Source organism: Maylandia zebra, linkage group LG6 (genome assembly GCF_041146795.1).
Source record: "Maylandia zebra isolate NMK-2024a linkage group LG6, Mzebra_GT3a, whole genome shotgun sequence".
NCBI classification, from domain to species: Eukaryota; Metazoa; Chordata; class Actinopteri; order Cichliformes; family Cichlidae; genus Maylandia; species Maylandia zebra.
The window spans coordinates 1,649,714-1,667,921 of record NC_135172.1 but is presented as its reverse complement, the minus strand read 5'-3'; the positions used below and the strand labels follow the sequence as shown (position 1 = coordinate 1,667,921).

General features: G+C 47.0%; 1 protein-coding gene across 2 annotated transcripts; it reads left to right on the top strand.

The window, feature by feature from the left end:
• The first annotated feature begins 409 nt into the window (after nt 1–409).
• Nucleotides 410–16,789, top strand: galnt7 (UDP-N-acetyl-alpha-D-galactosamine: polypeptide N-acetylgalactosaminyltransferase 7). 2 transcript variants are annotated; one of them, XM_004572371.3, is made up of 15 exons: nt 410–904; nt 4,509–4,620; nt 5,093–5,411; nt 6,514–6,680; nt 7,929–8,059; nt 9,144–9,223; nt 10,617–10,799; nt 11,411–11,528; nt 11,613–11,735; nt 12,005–12,120; nt 12,558–12,660; nt 13,169–13,267; nt 13,509–13,637; nt 13,811–13,841; nt 15,567–16,789. In XM_004572371.3, exons 1-15 carry the CDS (start codon nt 782–784, stop codon nt 15,671–15,673), a joined length of 1,941 nt encoding a protein of 646 aa, XP_004572428.3. In that variant the 5' UTR covers nt 410–781; the 3' UTR covers nt 15,674–16,789. The 2 variants fall into 2 exon arrangements, with proteins under 2 accessions (XP_004572428.3, XP_076740623.1); XM_076884508.1 differs by lacking the exon at nt 10,617–10,799 and adding an exon at nt 10,258–10,440.
• Nucleotides 16,790–18,208: the final 1,419 nt, after the last annotated feature.

Sequence of the window (18,208 nt, the reverse complement as noted above, 5' to 3'; positions counted from 1 at the left end):
CTTCAATTTCTTATTTCCTTGGTAAAGTTATTTATTTGAAGGTCGGGTGTGGAAATACCTCAGCGAGGTGTGTGGTTGTACAAAACATGCAGGCGTTTAATTGGTTGAGTGCCTTTCAGTGTGTTGGCATGTCCACGTCTTTATGTGGCTTAAATCAGGCCAGACACATCTGAGGTGTTGTACAGTTACCTGTACACACCTGTGATTCAGCTCTCTGCATCCTCTTGGTACCAGGTGAGACCGAATCATTGCTTCTAATGATTTGGACTTATTATCACCCCGTACCTTTATTCTGAATGCTTTCATATTAACTCCGTGTGAATGCTACCAATGCCTACTGTTCCCTTGGATGCGCTTTTTACAATTGTATATGACGTGGACAATGAGCCACATCCCTCCTAATGACGAACAAACCAGACAGGACCGACCTCTTGTTTGTCTCCACACCCAGTAATACCTGCTTTTAAGCCCGTGCGTGAGCCTGTCAGCAGTGGAGACCACAGCCTACCAGCATTGTCGTCCGTGCAGCAGCACAGCCCCACAGGTGGTGGTACTGCGTCTACATCTACACGGCGCCTCAGAGAGCCGGACACGACCGAGAAACAACCGAAGAAGAAGAAACTGTTCCTAGCATGGAGAGGCACGGCGTGTCGGTGTAGTGGAGGCGGAGGTCGCTGCGTCAGCAGGAGCCTGTTCAACATTCAGCACAAGCTAGCGACCTGTTAGCTGCTTAGCTCCCGTGCTAACTTGAAGCTAACGCAGCGTAGCGGCTGCTGCTAACATGAGGCTCAAAGTGGGATTCATTCTGCGGAGCCTGCTGGTCATCGGCACGTTTCTGGGCCTGTTGGTGCTCTGGTCCACCCTGACCCCCAACGCCAACAGAGACAGCCCGTTTGAGAAAAGGGTGAGTACACAACAGGCTCTGAGCCACATCAGTGTTAGCGTGTGAGCAGTTATGACACGCTGTTGCACTGTGTGTGTGTTGGGCAGTCAGCGGACGCTGTGGTCTGGACTCTAGCTGTACAGTCGCTGCTGCTGACAGCACCGTGGCTCCCAGCATTCATATCCGCATATGTCACCATGTTGGAGTCAAAGGCGGAAGTGGGTTGTAAAAGTTGTTCCGGTATTGCGGTTTTTCTGCAAGGTATTCAAATGATTGCATGTAGACATAAGACCAGTGTGCCACTGAGCCACACGGTCATGGCCGGCGGGAGGTTGTTGGTTCAATTCCAGCCGGAAACGCAGATCCTTTTTGGGTTATGTAAGAAAGGGCACCCGTGTGGAGATTGCGTGGACCCGGTCCCGGGGACGTGTTCTGGCGCTTTGATGGAGGCTTCAGCAGCTCCCGGTGCCTCAGTCACACCTCAGAGGCAGATCTGTGTGCACGCCGCAGCCCACAGTGGGACACCTTTACGTGTCGTGTCCCGTGTCTGCAGCTGTTTAATGGTGTAGGCTCTGCACAGTCACGCTGGTGTTGTCAGAGGACAAGTGTCCAGTACGTCCTCTTTATTTGTGCCAGAACAGGTGTCCTGAAGCCCTGACCAGTCTTACAGCGCTGTCAAACACAGGAGACAGACAGGCTGCACCATCTGTTGTCATGTCTTCAGGACATTGTCTGCCTCTTTGGCTGGAGGCAGGTGTAGGTAGAGGGGACTGGTGCAGGGTTTCACACCGTTATTGGATCTGGTGTAAGGAGGCTGCCACAGAAATGGTGTCACCTCTACAGGGCTGGGCTATATGGACAAAAGACGTATCCCAGTTGTTTTTGCCACATGAGTGTATATTGATACACATGATGACAGTTGCTGTGGTGGTGGATGGATGGGGGGTTGGACCATTTCCAGGAATTTTCCCCACAAATGCTCAAAGTACTAAAAAGGAGTTATTTTTGATACTTTGCTGATAATTCATCCATACTTACAGTTACTGTAGGGTGTTGTTGAATGCTGGCCTAGTGGAGTATTAGTGTATTAGCAATTTTAGGGCAGTAAATGAATCCTGCCACGGCTGACCGACACCAGCCTGGTGCAGAGAGGCTGTGTGGGTGCCGTGCCTCTCTCTGAACATGGATTCAACTCTGCTCATTTCTTGTTGGTGTCAACATCACACCGAGTCTCTTGAACAGTGTGATGTTAGACAGCTAACGGGCAGCACCCATCACAGACTCCCTGCTATGGTCTTCGGTATGCTGCGCTGAGGCTGTGCTGTGAGCTTCAGGCAGGACTGCTGCCTCTCTGCCAGCTTGTGTCACAGTTTGCTAGTGAAGGATCAACGGAGCGATCACAGCTGTTTGCAGCTACTGGTGATATTTAATTTTTAACACGGGCTGCTTATGAAACCCACCTGTAGTCATGTACCTGCTGTGGTGTGTCGTCTGGGCCTGCCACCAACCTTCAACACTGGGTAATGCGCCACCTGGTGGTTTGTACTGAGGGTGAGAGAACCTCTGTCTCCATGAACCGTGACCCCTCAGAGCGGTTCACCTTCATGGCCAACTCTAGCAGGGTTTCATCTGATTTAGCTTGCTGAAGGCAGCAGTCACAGGCAGCGTGCAAAACTGTTTATGTGGGGGGCTATAACCATAAGGTCTTATTATTACTAAATAAACAGTGCATAGACGAACAATGAGCTCCTGTGCTCCTTCAGATATCAGTGGGGCTCCTTCAGTGTCGGGAGTGAGTGTGGGACAGTCTGAGGTTTGATTTGTGTGTCCTGGCAGCAGTGAGGCAGATACATGATTTAGTACACACATGCACAAAGAGTGTGCCTGCACCCACTAAGTGTTGGCTAAACACAAAAACATTATTTTTCTAATAGAAATAAGGTAAACTGGCTAACGCTGAGGAAGTCCAGCAGCTTCCTTCACTAGGAGTTTAGTTTCCACCGGTGTGTCTTCTTCTGAAACACACCTCGCCGTCTGCTTGGCTGTTTAACATCAGCTCGGAAGGGCTGAACCTGGACCAGACCAGATCATCAAACAAGGGGGAGGCGGGGTTTATTCTGCGTTGTCAATTTAGACAGACGCTGCAAAAATCCATCGCTGACTTCTGTGAATGAGGGAAGACTGAAGCAAGCTGACCAACACATGCTCTTACACATTTATGACCAACTTGTTTATTTCTTTGTTGGCGTGCTGAGGTTTGAGAGCTGCTCACACTCAGTTGGTTTTACACGTGCGGAGCTGCAGATCTGGCTGAGCGAGTCCATGAAGAAGTAGGAACAGGCTCTCATCATCTTAGGTTAACGTGCTACACGAGCAGCTTTGTTCCCTGCTGAAGCAGGTGGGTCACCGAGCCTGCGAGCAGCTGTATGTAATCCAGTCACCCAGGTCGGCCCGGGGATGCTGGAGCCTGACCCTGCTGTCACACAGTCAACGCACACACCTCATTGTTTGTATAGATGTCTGTGTTTGTGTTTCTTTTCTTTGGATTTGGTTTCAGGGACTGTACACAAAAGGAAAAGCTACAGTTTAAATCACCACACACACACACACACACACACACACACACACACTAACACACACTAACACACACAGACACACACACACACACACACACACACACACACACACACTAACACACACACACACACACACACACACTAACAGACACACACTAACAGACACACACACACACACACTAACACACACACACACACACACACACACACACACACACACACACACAGACACACACACACACTAACACACACACACACACACACACACACTAACACACACAGACACACACACACACTAACAGACACACACACACACACACTAACAGACACACAGACACACACACACTAACACACACAGACACACACTAACACACACACACACACACACACACTCACACACACTAACAGACACACACACACTCACACACACTAACAGACACACACACACTCACACACACTAACAGACACACAGACACACTAACAGACACACACACACTAACACACACACACACACACTAACACACACACACACACACTAACAGACACACACTAACAGACACACACACACACACACTACCAGATATCAGAATATTAAACATATAAATACAATCCCATAAAGCACAAAACAAAATGATTAATGATTAATGCCGACAATCCATTAGTTCACATCATGACAGAAGAGCTGAAGTCTCCGCACACTTGGAAGCACAGCCCCCCCTTGTGGTGGACCTGGTAACTGCAGTGGAGCAACTTTATTTAGGATCTTGTGCACTAACCATATGTTTGAATCACGTTTGATTATCAGAATTTAACATCTAGAACAGGACAGTAATGATATTGATGTGCTTTTCTCTGCAGAACCTTTCGAGTTTGTTTGTTTGTGGTGTGTTTGGTTTTGATTCGCTCGTGTTTGTGACCAGCGTGGCGCGCAGACAGACTCGCTGTGTCTTGGCTGCATTAACTCTGTGAATGTTTAAAATGAGCTGCATTGTATTTCAGTGTAGGACACACGTGTTTAATATCCATGTCTGTTGTGTTTCATCATGCAGGATGACAGCTTGTTGCCCAAAGGTGACCTTGCAGAGCAGTTTAAGCCTGTGATGCCCTGGCCTCATGTGGAGGGGGTGGAGGTCGACCTCGACTCCATCAGACTGAAACACGGTGAGGACTGGCTTGTTTTTTCCTGACTGTGGCCAAAGCGGGTGACTATCAAAGTGACAGCCCACGGTATTACTGTATTTAAATCACCAATACTGGTGTATACCTCCTGTATTAGACATGAGTCAATCAGAGAGGCTAGGAGGATTTGTACATGTGCAGAGGAGGGAGGGTGGATGTTCTGGACACAGGGTGATGAAGACGGAGCAGGAGGGCAAGAGGAAGACCTCAGAGGAAGTTCATGGATGTAGTGAAGGAGGAGATGCAGGGGGATGCTGGGATAGGGAGATAGTCTGCTGTGGAGCAGCTGACAGAAGATGATCCTCATTAGTGATTGTTTGTTGGTCTGTAATCACTGCTAATTAACATCAGCCCTGACAGTGGTGTTGGTGTTTTCTCCTGCCAAAGACTTAAAGTCTAACTTTCTTAGCACTTGTATGTTGTGGTCCTGTGTCATCTCTTGGTTTGTGTTCAGGAGGGGCCGACCTTCCCAAGGATTCAAAGGAGCAATCCAACCAGAAGCAGGTGATTCAACAGCAGTATGTGACATTCGGACCGCACACACACGCCTACACTAGCCCCGTCCTGAAGAAAGGTATCCTGGGAAATTTTGAGCCTAAGGAGCCTGAACCTCCAGGGGTCCCCGGTGGACCCGGAGAGGGCGCTAAGCCGTTTGTCCTGGGTCCAGAGTACAAAGACTCGGTTCAGGCCTCCATCAAAGAGTTTGGCTTCAACATGGTTGCCAGTGACATGATTTCACTGGACAGAACAATCAATGACATACGCCACGAAGAGTAAGTACTGCTTCCACTGAATGCATGTCTGCCATCTTTTGTCCTGCAGTCACATCAACCTGATTAATGTTACAGGAGATAAACTTCAATAGCCACAGGAAACGGGCAGTAAGCCTAACACCGATCGTCCTCCTGTAACCTCACTCAGGGATCAATCAGGAAATGATACTGAATCATGCCGCGTGTGCAGACACGTGTTCACAATGTGTTTCTCGTAAACAGAAAAGCGACACATCATTAAGTACGCCGTATCCTGTGTTCTGAGTGCAGAAATGGGCGTGATGACCAAATCACTGTGGCCGATTTCTAACACGACACCTTTGGCAGAGTGTAGCGTGACACAGGTGCTGCCTCACAGCCTTTTCAATTGGCGCTGCTGACTTTATCGCTCAGTTGAAGTGAGAACATAAATGCTTCCACTCAGATCCTCGTACAGGCTGCAAACTAATTCGGTGAATGATGTTCTTGTGTTTGTTTCTGCATGTACGAGTCGGTGTGAACTAGGGCTGCTCGATTGTGGCAAAAATGATAATCATGATTGTTTTCACTGAAATTGAGATCTCGATTATTTGACGATATTTATTTAACAATAACAATGTGTTGAGACCGCTGCTCTTAATTGTTGTGACGCGTGTTCGAAACGCAGAGAGGTGCGCTCGATTTGCCACACGGAGCAGCGCGAGAGTAAAGCACGAGGGAGGGGCTGATAATCGGCTCGGTCATTTTTAATGATCGTTGAAAGCCCAGATCGTAATCGAGATTAAAATTCGATTAATTGAGCAGCCCTAGTGTGAAAGGAACATTAACACAAGACTCAGGCTATGGGTCCTGCTGCCGTGGACTGAAATGCACCGTTAGCCTCATTCTCACACACATTGTGCACATGCTTTCTCTGTGCCTTCGAACTTTAACCTGGCGCTCACACACTCGCGCTCTGATGGATGCAGAGCTGAAGCGTCGGACTGTTAGACGGCGCCTGTGTCACAGTGTCGATGCACAGTTTCAACAAGTTTTACCGTGTAGGAGTTGCGTTGGTGCAGCGAGACTGTACTACGCTGTGCAGCAACTAGGTTTCTCATGGCACACCGTGTCCTCTGTGCAGGTGTAAGTACTGGCACTACGACGACAGACTGCTCACATCCAGCGTGGTGATAGTCTTCCATAACGAAGGCTGGTCAACGCTGATGAGGACTGTCCACAGTGTCATCAAGAGGACTCCTCGCAGGTACCTGGCTGAGATTGTCCTGATAGATGACTTCAGTAACAAAGGTGGGTCTGTTTAAAAACATCATTTTAGATGCGTGTTGGTTCCACTGTGAACAGCCTCCTTTTTCCATCATGCTGTTAATGATCACCTGCAAAGGCCGTCCTGTTGGTTCACGTGGTGCTGTCTGCTGCAGTCTGTGGTCAGAGGCAAGGTGTCACATGGTGTTACCATCATGTCTGTGCACGCTCCTCAGACGTCCACGTGGGCGGCTGTAATCCCCCAGTGGAGCCAGAACGCAGCACAGAGAAGACAGAGGCTAACAACCTGACTGTAGAGAAACAAAGCACGGACACATGTCAGTGTATTCGCTACAGCACGCTGCACTCAGCTGTGGAGCATCAGAGAGGGACATGAAAGTGAGAGGAGGACCAGACAAGCTGCACAGCTGACTCATGCTAGCTAAGTTAGCTAATGCTGTCTGACTAGGCTGGAGTGCTAAACTCTAACTTAGTGGAATGTAAGGAAACCTACCTATGATAGAAACGTCTGTGTGATCAGCTGCTAACAGCCATGAACATATCAATCAGCTGGTGCTGTGTGCAGCACACATGTGGGAACACATCACTGATAGGTGTGTAGCTTAAACCCATTCGCTGGAACGTCCAAGACAATTCAACTACACAGCAAAAGCAACACACAAGTAGGCAAAGTTCTTCGTGTTACTCATGCATGAGGGAGAGAACCACGACAAGCGCCGTTCCTTCGCTTGACCTCAGTCGCTCTCGTCCGCTCCCCCGTAACACTGCTCTTTTATCGAGGTCACATGAATATACATAGGTTCATTAACATACAACGTATTCATACACACAAAGAGTTGTGTGTGTGTGTGTGTGGTCAGAGTGTGACCCCATAAAGACTTCCCTAAACCTGCTGGTCTGGAAGTCCAGCGGTCCATCTAAACTAAAGGCACTCAGACTAAAACTGACACAGCTACGTTTATCCTGCCATGAAACAATAAAACGAGGTAGACCTCTCCCCAGCTGCCAGGGTGTGGATGCCAGAGGACTCTGCAGTGCACACGATGCCTTTGCAGACTCCTAAGAATCTACCAACATGACATTGATTATACAACTCTAAGCATATATGAGTAGATATTTCTAAGCATAAATGACAATCAACAATACAAATCTAACAATCACCAGCTCATGTCTTTACTCCAGCATTCGTCTGTCAGCAAACCAAAACTGTTTTCTCAAATGCTCATTGGTCCAAACGCGTGTACTAATGCTGGCTAACCAATGCACTTGCAGTCCATCTGAAGGAGCGCCTGGAGGAGTACATCAAGCAGTGGAACGGCCTCGTCAAACTCTTCAGGAATGAGAAGAGGGAAGGATTAATACAGGCCAGGAGCATTGGAGCCAAGAAGGCCACCAAAGGACAGGTACCATGTGACGCCACTGTTGCTTTTCCTCTCTAATGCTGACGATGTCTCTTAGACTTTTAATTAGCGAACTGATCAGAATTTAAAATAAACACAGTGACGTACTGTGTGTAGTGTGTAAGAGTACTCTGTGTTAAATGTACAACATCGCCTCTGAAGAGATCCCAACGTGCGGCCGCTGCAGACAGGAAACCGTTCCAGCTCAGTTCTTACGTTCTGGCACTGCTGCAGTTTTCCGCAGAGATTTTGGTTCCATGTGATGTAACTGTTTTGTTTTGTATGTACACTTTATTACTGCAGAAACAATTTCATATAGTAAGAAAGTAAACTGGGCTCCCATCTTTAAATAAGTGTCAATAACTGATTTGTAAAAGTGCCGAATGGCACCAGCAGTCCTGTCAGTGATCCTCTGCATCACCGACAGTCCGACAAGCCGAATAAAAGAACTCAGACAACTGATGGGAGATCAGCTGACAGGCGGGAGAAAAGCATGTAGAGAGGACACGAACACAGTGCAGAGGAGCGTCCACAAACAGCTGCAGAGGGCCAGTCGTTCTGGCTCTAACAGGGATGAAACCACACACGACTAATCTATCAGCAGAGTGAGAACTTTTAGTTTCTCATTTTCAAACTGCAGAGAACAGGAGGCAGGCCTTGTCTTTGTAACGTGAAGTTTAAACATGCTGGAGAAAAAACACTTTGAGGTTTGTCACAGTGTGACTGGAGGTCACAGCCAGCAAGAGTGGACACCGTGTTTGTGACAATTTTACCAACAGACACGGCGCTTCATCTGTCCTTAAACATGCCTGCAGTTAAACCCTCGTTTGTGTCATGTGACGCCAGATTTGCAGATGCAAACCTGCTCTGAAGGCGTTGTGTGTTTTTGCTGCTGACATCAAGCCACAATGAACTGGTCCTTATGTTTCTGAGCAAGAGAAGGAAGAATTCTCACGAGTCGGCAGATTTCGTGACCCAGGAGTCGGAGCTGCTGTCATATTTCAGGATGTCAGTGGACGCGTGGAGCAACATTTAGACAGAGGCTCAGCTTTGCAGCATCACATTTCAAAGGGTTTCCTTTTTAAAGGTGCTGGTCTACCTGGATGCTCACTGTGAGGTCGGGATCAACTGGTACGCTCCACTGATCGCTCCCATTTCAAAGGACAGGTAGTGCGCGCGCACACACACACACACACACACACAGTGTAGCCTCATGTTATCACAGCTGTCGTGGTTGTGAAGCTGTGCTGTCTGTTAACCTGCAGCTTGTTGTTTTTCAGCACTGCTGTGACAGTTTCAGTTTTTCTGTTTGCACGTCCTGTTCAATGACGTGAACTCAGACATACAGACGTTATTATTACGACATTATTTGTAATGTTGCTCCCGTGTGATCGATGTGAAATCAAATCACGACGTGCAGACTTTCAGCTGTAATTCGAGGGCTTTGAGTCAACCTGCTGAATAATTTAGTCGGCTGTCTTTATTGACCCCCAAAGGGAAATTGCACAAATTGTGTTTGTGTGAGTTTGTTATCGCAGCAGCAGATTCGCACAAAGACGCAAAACAGATGCATTTTAGAGGCTCAAAAGTCACGGACTGAACTATCATAAAGTCAAATTTAAGATTTTATTTTTAAATTAAGAAAAAGATATGAAATGTGATGACCTGCAGCTCTGTAGTGTGTCTTGGACAGATGAGCGAACCGGCCTCGCTAACCGCGAAGCCGTCTGAGTCGGTGTCCTGTTGCTTTTTCAGTTCTGCGATATCATCTACACATAATATAATCTGGATATGAGATGGCTCTGATTGAAAACCAACACATCACCAGAATAATATGGATCCAACTGTTGAATGTTAAAAATGGCTCAACAATGTGGCACAGATGGTTTTAATCTTATGGCTGATCAGTGGCTGAGTGCCTGGAGCTGTATTGATGGAGCCTCGGTGAGTTAGGGCCTCCCCTCCACCAGTCCTTTGACATTTTATGCTTTTTAATCAGTTTTCTGTATCAGAAAGGTCTGACGGCGCTCCGAGGACGCGTCGTCGTCCCACCGTGGCTGCTCAGTCTGCGCGCCTCTAGATCGTCTGCTGTGCTGCATCACTTCTACGCTCTGAGCCACACACTCCTTTACTCTGGTTTTACAGCGCTGTTGTTGAAAAGCGGCACATCCAAAGGCTTGTGTGTGTTTATGTGTATGTAGGACAGTATGCACAGTGCCGCTGATAGACTATATAGATGGTAATGAGTACAGTCTGGAGCCCCAGCAAGGCGGAGACGAGGACGGCCTGGCTAGAGGAGCGTGGGACTGGAGCCTGCTCTGGAAGAGAGTGCCGCTTAGCCAGAGAGAGAAGGCCAAGAGAGCGCACACCACCCAGCCTTACCGGTACACACAACGCACCAGCTTGTTAAACTGACCTCTGTTCTGTTTGTGTCTCCACCCCCACCCCGCGTGGCACCTTTCCCTGTGTCTGTCTGTGTGTTTTTCCTGGCACTGCTGTCATCCCCTTCATGTACACCCCTCCTCTCCACGTATGCTGCATGCGTGGCCCTCTGTGTCAGAACGGTGTGTACGGTGCCTCTGATCGACTCCGTCCACGGCGAGACATTCACCTTTGAGCCCCAGGGTGGAGGAGACAGCAACGGTTTTGCTAGAGGCGCCTGGGATTGGAGCATGCTGTGGAAGAGAATCCCTCTGGGAGCCAGGGAGCATAAGCTGAGAAAAACTCAGACTGAGCCTTATAGGTACACACAGTCATTCCTAACTCGTGTGGACGTGTCCCGGTCATTTCTCACAGGGCTCACAGTAGGAGTAGAGCAGCCTCACCTTAACAGAAAATGCTAATCTTAAGGTCATGTCAGCCGTGCCTGTGTAGAGGTAACGTCATGAGTATGAGTCATTGTTTAGGTGTCTGCTTTTGGGGAATCGCTGCACACATCTATCTTCCACCCACTGGAGGGGAGGAGCTTGTTGTTGACTCTTCTTTGTTCAGTGTAGCACAGCTTCCTCTCAGGTGTCTCTTACCCTGAGTCTGTCTGAAAGGCCTCCTTCTTTCCTTTAAGTGGTCTTGGCGGCTGCGTTGCCTAAGGTGGGTTGAGTCCCGAGCTGAAGGGACTTTGGGATATTTGTGGGGTCTGTGGGTGAGCTTCTGGTGTGAACTGGGCTCGGACTGGGGCACCATCACTCCTTTCTGTCTTCACATTTTCATTCGTCCTCCTGCTGTCTTTCACTCATGTCTCTGTCAGTGTCACTTGTTCATTATCACGTCAGCAGAGGGACTGACCGCGTAGAGTCACATGATTACAAAGAGATGGAAGCTTGTTTCGGGCTGAGGACTGTTTCTTTATACCTGCAGGTCTCCAGCCATGGCAGGAGGTCTCTTTGCTATAGAAAGAGACTTTTTCTTTGAGCTGGGACTGTACGACCCTGGACTGCAGATATGGGGAGGGGAGAATTTTGAAATATCTTACAAGGTAGACTTTGAATTGTCCAGTTTATGTTCATCCCTGCACATTGTAAAGACATCATGGTTACTGTGACTCTGTATGCTGGTCCAGATCTGGCAGTGTGGTGGCCAGCTGCTCTTTGTGCCCTGTTCTCGCGTCGGCCACATCTACAGACTTCAGGGATGGCAAGGCAACCCTCCGCCAGCACATGTTGGATCCTCGCCTACTCTCAAGGTGAAAGCAGACAAACGTGTGAATGGATGGAAACTTGTATAGTGCACATCTTCTGTTTCAAGTTTCCACAGAGTCCTGCATTTCCAAGTTTCTGTCTACACAAAGGAGGTGTTGCTGCCATCTGGCCCTCCACCTGCATGCATGGAGCCAGGTCCAATAGCAGATGCATGCTTTTGCCCTTCTGCCCACAGTCACCGCTACACCTATGCAATCACTCTGTCATGAAAGGGATGGTACTTCATCTACATGTGTTGTATTTGTGTTTGCAGAACTATGTTCGTGTGGTGGAGGTTTGGTGGGACGACTATAAGGACTACTTCTACGCCAGCCGCCCTGAAACTCTGACTCTGGCCTACGGAGACATCAGTGACCTTAAACGATTCAGGTGCACAAAAACCACTCTTCTACCTTTTTACTGAGTGAACGCCCACTCAGAACATAGTGTAGCACTGACTGAGTTTCCCCAGGATGTATTCCTTCAGCTGTGCAGTGTGATTGTATGATTTGCAGTCGACGAGTTGGTCTTCATTTAGGGAAAACTGTTTAATGTGGGTACGATCATATAAAGGTTTGTTGTGCTTTTGACACAAATTCACTCCATCGCTGTGGAAACGTTAAACACTGACCTCCAACTGTGCTCAGAAAGATGTGGCTACGCATGCACCCTCTATCATGCTGTAGCGTAAATGTTTTAAAGTGGTGTGTTACAGGTGTGCAGTAAATAACATGCAGGACTATGTGACCTGAGGATGAAGCGTTTTTCTGTCTGAATTCATCTTTAGCTGCTAAGCACACAGCTGATCTCATGTTTGCTTGTTGCAGGGAGGAGCATCGATGCAAAAGTTTCAAGTGGTTCATGGAGGAAATAGCATACGACATTCCACAGCACTACCCACTTCCTCCTAAAAATGTAGAGTGGGGGGAGGTAGGCGTGCTCACACACACACTCTCGTTTTGATATCATAGTGAGGACATAATGCTTTCCCTAGCCGCACACCCTAACCATTAAAGATGAATGCATAACCCTGTCTGTGGCCCTAAAACCACATTTTGAGTTTCAAAACTGTCTTCCCACTCGTGTGGACGGGCGTTTAGTCCCCATAAGGCAGGCTTGGCCAACTCCAGGCCGAGGGGGCCGGTGTCCTGCTGGTTTTAGATCTCACCCTCAGTCAACACGCCTGAATCACAGGATTAGTCCATTACCAGCCTCTGGAGAACTTCAGGACACGTTGAGGACGTCATTTAGCCTTTAAATCAGCTGTGTTGGATTAAGGACACATCTAAAACCTGCAGGACACCGGCCTGAGGCCTGGAGTTTGGACACCACTGCCATAAGGGCTGTTGGTCCCCACAAGCCTGCCAGTATTTGGTCCTCACAAAGATGCATAAACATGTTTCACACACAGCATGCTTCACTGTCCCTGTGATTGCAGATCCGGGGCTTCGACACCAGTTACTGCATCGACAGCATGGGACACACTAACGGAGGGAATGTAGAGCTGGGCCCGTGCCACAGGATGGGTGGAAACCAGGTAATTAAACACTGTCACACGTGACGTGGCTCTTTGTTTTCCTCTGGTGTGACGACATGAGCCAGTGTTACTGTGATCAGTGGGTTAAAGGGACAGCTGGCTGCTTCTGTAGATGAAAGCTTGGGCTCCTTATCGCTCCATGAGTGTGCTCTCCTGCCTCGTGTCACAGAAAGGATGGAGGCAGGCTTTACGTTAGGTGTCCAGATCCTGACTCTGGTTTTTCACCCTGAACTCTGTGTAGCTGTTCCGCATCAATGAAGCCAACCAGCTGATGCAGTATGATCAGTGCCTGACCATAGGAGGCGACAAGTCTGCTATCATCATCACACACTGTGAAACCAACCAGCACATGGAGTGGAAGTACTTCAAGGTGAGACACACACAGATCATAAGATGGATGTAGTGTTGGTCTTTAGATGTTTGCTCAGCAGCGTGTGGAGGCTGGAAGCACTGAGATCACACCAACATGTAGGAGGCAGAAAATCTCTGACACAAGCTGAATTTACTGCCTTTTTTTCTCTCCTTTCCCGTCTGTGTCTGCAGGATCTGCATCGATTCACTCATGTGCCAACAGGTAAAGGACTGCACTGGCATTTTAACTCATCTTTTCTCATCATCAAAGGCACTTTTGGCTTTATCACACATGGAGTCAGCTGCTGTTCGCATCATTTACTTCAGCCTCAGAAGTGCTTTTGGTGCCAGACAGAGACAGACACACACACACACACACACACACACACACAAAAGCCCGTTCAGCTATCTTAGTGAGGACCGTCATTGACATAATGGTTTCCCTAGCCCCTTACCCTAACCCTAATCTGGCCCTAACACTATTCTTTAACTAAGCCCCAACCCACATGATAAACCATAACCATTCTGGTCTTAAACCTAATTAATTGGACCAATAATTTGGCCCTAAACCCAATCATTGCATAACAATTAATTACAATTTCCATTTGGCTTTAATCCTAATTGGTACAGTATTACAGTTACAAACTCAATTGATTAATTACATTTAAGAATAATAAAACATAAATTAAATATACAGTTGTGGTTAAACATACTAAGTACACGGTTAAAAAAATACTGTAGACATGATTAAAAATGATTTACATGGTTAAAAAATGACAATCTTTCTAAAAACATGTTGTTGATAGTGAGGAGTGATCAAAAAATACATTTGGAGAAATTCTACCCAAAAAACTAAGAACTTTCTAAAACGAAATTCGAACTGAAAAACAGACGTGTACAAGTGGGAGGGTGTAAATAGAAGCACTCTCTGCTCACTCCTCTCCATCGGACAGAGCAGGTCGCTGAGAGCAAGCCTGGTTTCCTCTTTCCACTGTGCGTAACTAGACCTGAAGACCTTCACGGGTGGAATCGCCGCCACATAGGCACACACATTCATTTGTTATAATTTGATTTCTTTTTTCTGTAAAATACTAAAAGGTTCTTTTCAAAACCAATTCATTTTCTTTCTTTAAAAACTTTTTAAAAAGTTAAAAATTTCTTTTCATTTGGTGAAACAAAAACAACAATTAAAAAACTCATCATGGTTGGATGGACTTCTGACTGGACCCTGGTGCACCATGGCAGACGCCGTGGACAATCCAGGACCCAGACACCCTACCGAGGGATGGCCCGTGCACCGCCCGCCTCCAATTGGAGGAGGGGCCCAAACGCTCATCCTAAACCTGACCATAACCTAATTGTAACCCTGACACTAAAACCACAGCCTCAAAAAGGCCTTCAAACTTGTGAGGACCGGTGAGTGTGTCCTCACAAGTGACTGTTGGTTCTCACAAGTATAGTGAATGCAGCTTTGGGTCCTCACAAAGATAGCTAGACAGGAACACACACACCATTCATGGTTTGCCCGTGCTCTGGTCTGGTCTACATCCTGCAGTGAGTGTTGGGCAGAATGTAGACCAGACCAGCACAGAAGGTTCTGGTTTGTTTTTCATTACCCTGCAGTGTGACACCCTGCACGCTCACAGCAGTAATAATCGTGTCCACACCAATCATTGTTAAAGGGCAGCCTTCCCACAGTTGTCCCTCAGTGCATGTGGACAGCACTAGTGTGTAGACCAGGGGTGGGGACCTCCAGGCCTTGAGGGCCTGTGTGTGTCAGATCACACCATGAATCACATGATTAGTTCATTACTAGACCTCTGGAGAACTTCAAGACATGTCTAAAACCTGCAGGACCTTGAGGCCTGGAGGTCCCCACCCTGGTGTGTGTTTTGTAGGTGGCCTGTGAGCGTCCGTCAGTAATCCCGCTGCTGTATTCTCCTTATAGGAAAATGTCTGGACCGCTCCGATCTGCTTCACAAAGTGTTCGTATCAGACTGTGACACCAGTAAAACCACTCAGAAATGGGAGATGAATAACATCGTGGCTGTGTGAAGACATCTGGGAGAGATCTGTTTAGAGGAAGAATACCTGACACCTAGGTGTTGGTGTACCTCCAACAAAATGAAGCCCAAATGGTTTAACTGTTGACATCGGCCCAAATGTGAAGGTTGCTCTGACACTCCAGAAGAGTTTGATCCAGAGCTGCTGGATGAACACGAACTGTCCCTGGTGGTTGTTTACACTGTCTCTGTCCTTTCAGGCTCTCAGGTCTTTTCTAATTTTCTCATTGCATTTGTGAAATGAATCCCATCAAGTCTTAAGATTATTAGGTCTGTTTAGTCCTCGGCCAAACTGATGAGCTGACTTACCAAAGAGTTTAGACTTCAGTCACATCATCATCATCATCATCATGGGTGTGGTTTTTAGTCTGCCGCTGGAAAAAGACCAGGATGAAGAAGGTCCTCAGTTTAACGGAGGAAAAGAGCGACAAGCAGCACATTTTGAAGAATATTTGGACGTGGTGACTCGCTGCTGCTGTTTGCTTTGATTTGGTTTTATTGGATCTTCACAAACAAACCCCTCGTCTGGCCTAAGTGTGATTTTGATTGCACAGGCTCAGTTTGGCTCATTGGTGATTTTATTTTCATTTACCAAAATGTTGAAAAGGCAAAAAAAAAAAAGGATTTCCTCCCATTCGCGTCCCTAAGCTGTGGCGGCGTTTCCTTCCTCTGTGCTGAGCTTTCAAACCAGCATGAACTCCTGAACTTTAGCGCTTTGCTCCTCACAGGCTTCATTTACTCTCTGACATACACTGGGATACTCTAAAGGATGTGTGGGTCGCCGTCTTACCGACAGTCTGGATGAGAAATATAGAGTTTAGTAGCTGACCAGTACTGTGACTCATTAGTAATCGGGGTGGGGTTGGAGGCAGGATTATTAACATGTAAAAAATGCACAATTATTGTGGTTAAAAAAAGAAGATGTTTTTGTTTTGTGTGCAGCAGGGAGGGGCTTTGGTGTTTGGATGTTTTGTACTGTGTAAATAATCATTTCTAAAGATGATCGTGATGGATTGAGGGCTTGAATGATCTTGTAAATAGCTAACTTATAGCAGAGATTTCATAATGTGGGCTGAGGAAATAAATGACCTGATTTTTACAACTATAACTGTGTGACTGAAGTGGAACTACTTCATCAGCCTGTGCGAGAATCTCGCCTCACAGCAACAAAGTTGCTATGGATACGACCCCTCCCACAGGCCGAAGATGTGCAGAGTTATGGACGCGAGTGGCGAGACAGCCTGCAGTCTAAAGCAGGTCGAGCAGAAAAGGCGAGAGGTGTCAGGACGGAGGGGTGGAGCTGCAGGTGGATGTGTCCAGTGTTACAGGCTGCACAGTGGGCTTCACTTTGTTCTGTGCTCTTCTTTCTGTTTAAAGAATGAGAATCGTTTCTTTTTGTGAAAAAGTTATAAACAGAAAAAGGATTGAGAGAAAGAAACCTAAAATTCCAAACAAAATACACTAACAGACAATTGTAGATGCTCCTGTGTAAGGTCATTAAGATTAAACCGTGATGATAAACTTTGAACAATATTAAGTTGGCTGAGTTAGCTGCACAGTTTCTTCCTGATAAAAGGGAGTTTGTCCTTCCCATTGTTGGCTGCTGGGGTTTTCTCCATTTTGCCAGATTTGTCTGGTGACACCACTGAGAGAAACGATCTTTATATGAAGTATTTAAAACCTTGAGACGCACACACAGCGCTGTATTGTGAGTCAGTCACGGTGTGTTCTGCAGTACCCCTCCATGAACATCGTGCTGATAACATTCATATACATTTACCCACAAGAATTTCTTACAGTTTGACACGTATTTACATTTTCACATAATTTACAAATAATCATCAAAATCATAAAAAGGAAATCAATTATTTTTTCAGTGTAATGTAAATTCGTGGTAGGCAATATCAGTGATGGCAATAACAGCGTTACAAGTAACGGCGTTACTTTTTTCAGTAACGAGTCCCTCCATATTTTGGCCAATCACATGCGAGGATATAGGATAATATCATTATGTGAAAAACAGAGAGTGAGAGACGCGACAGTCAAGTGGAGCGTGCGTCTGTCCTCTCAGTGAGAGACAGTAGACAGCTGTGCGAAAGCAAAAACACAAATATGCCTGACACCCGTAAACAAAGCAGCATCTGGCTGCAGTTTAAAGACTTTTTTGTCTTGGTCTCGATACCCTCCGGTCTTGGTGATGTCTTGGTCTCGGTTTAGGCGGTCTTGACTACAAGTCTAGTAACGAGTAATCTAATTACTATTCCTATCGTTACAACGCCGTTACCGTTACTAACAAGAAACTGCGGCGCGGTCGCGTTACTATTTTACAGCAAACAGACGGTTGAAGCTGTCTGTAGTTTACAGCATCTTATATCAGCTGCACAGAAGTAGCTGTAAGTAATCTGGGCGCTGCAGCTTTAAGCAGCTGCGCTCCCGCGGACAGCGATCACTTTCTGCCCGACGATCACTTTTTGGCACAACACCTGGAGCTCAGGGGGCAAAACAATGGCATGAGTGCTGCTGTTTG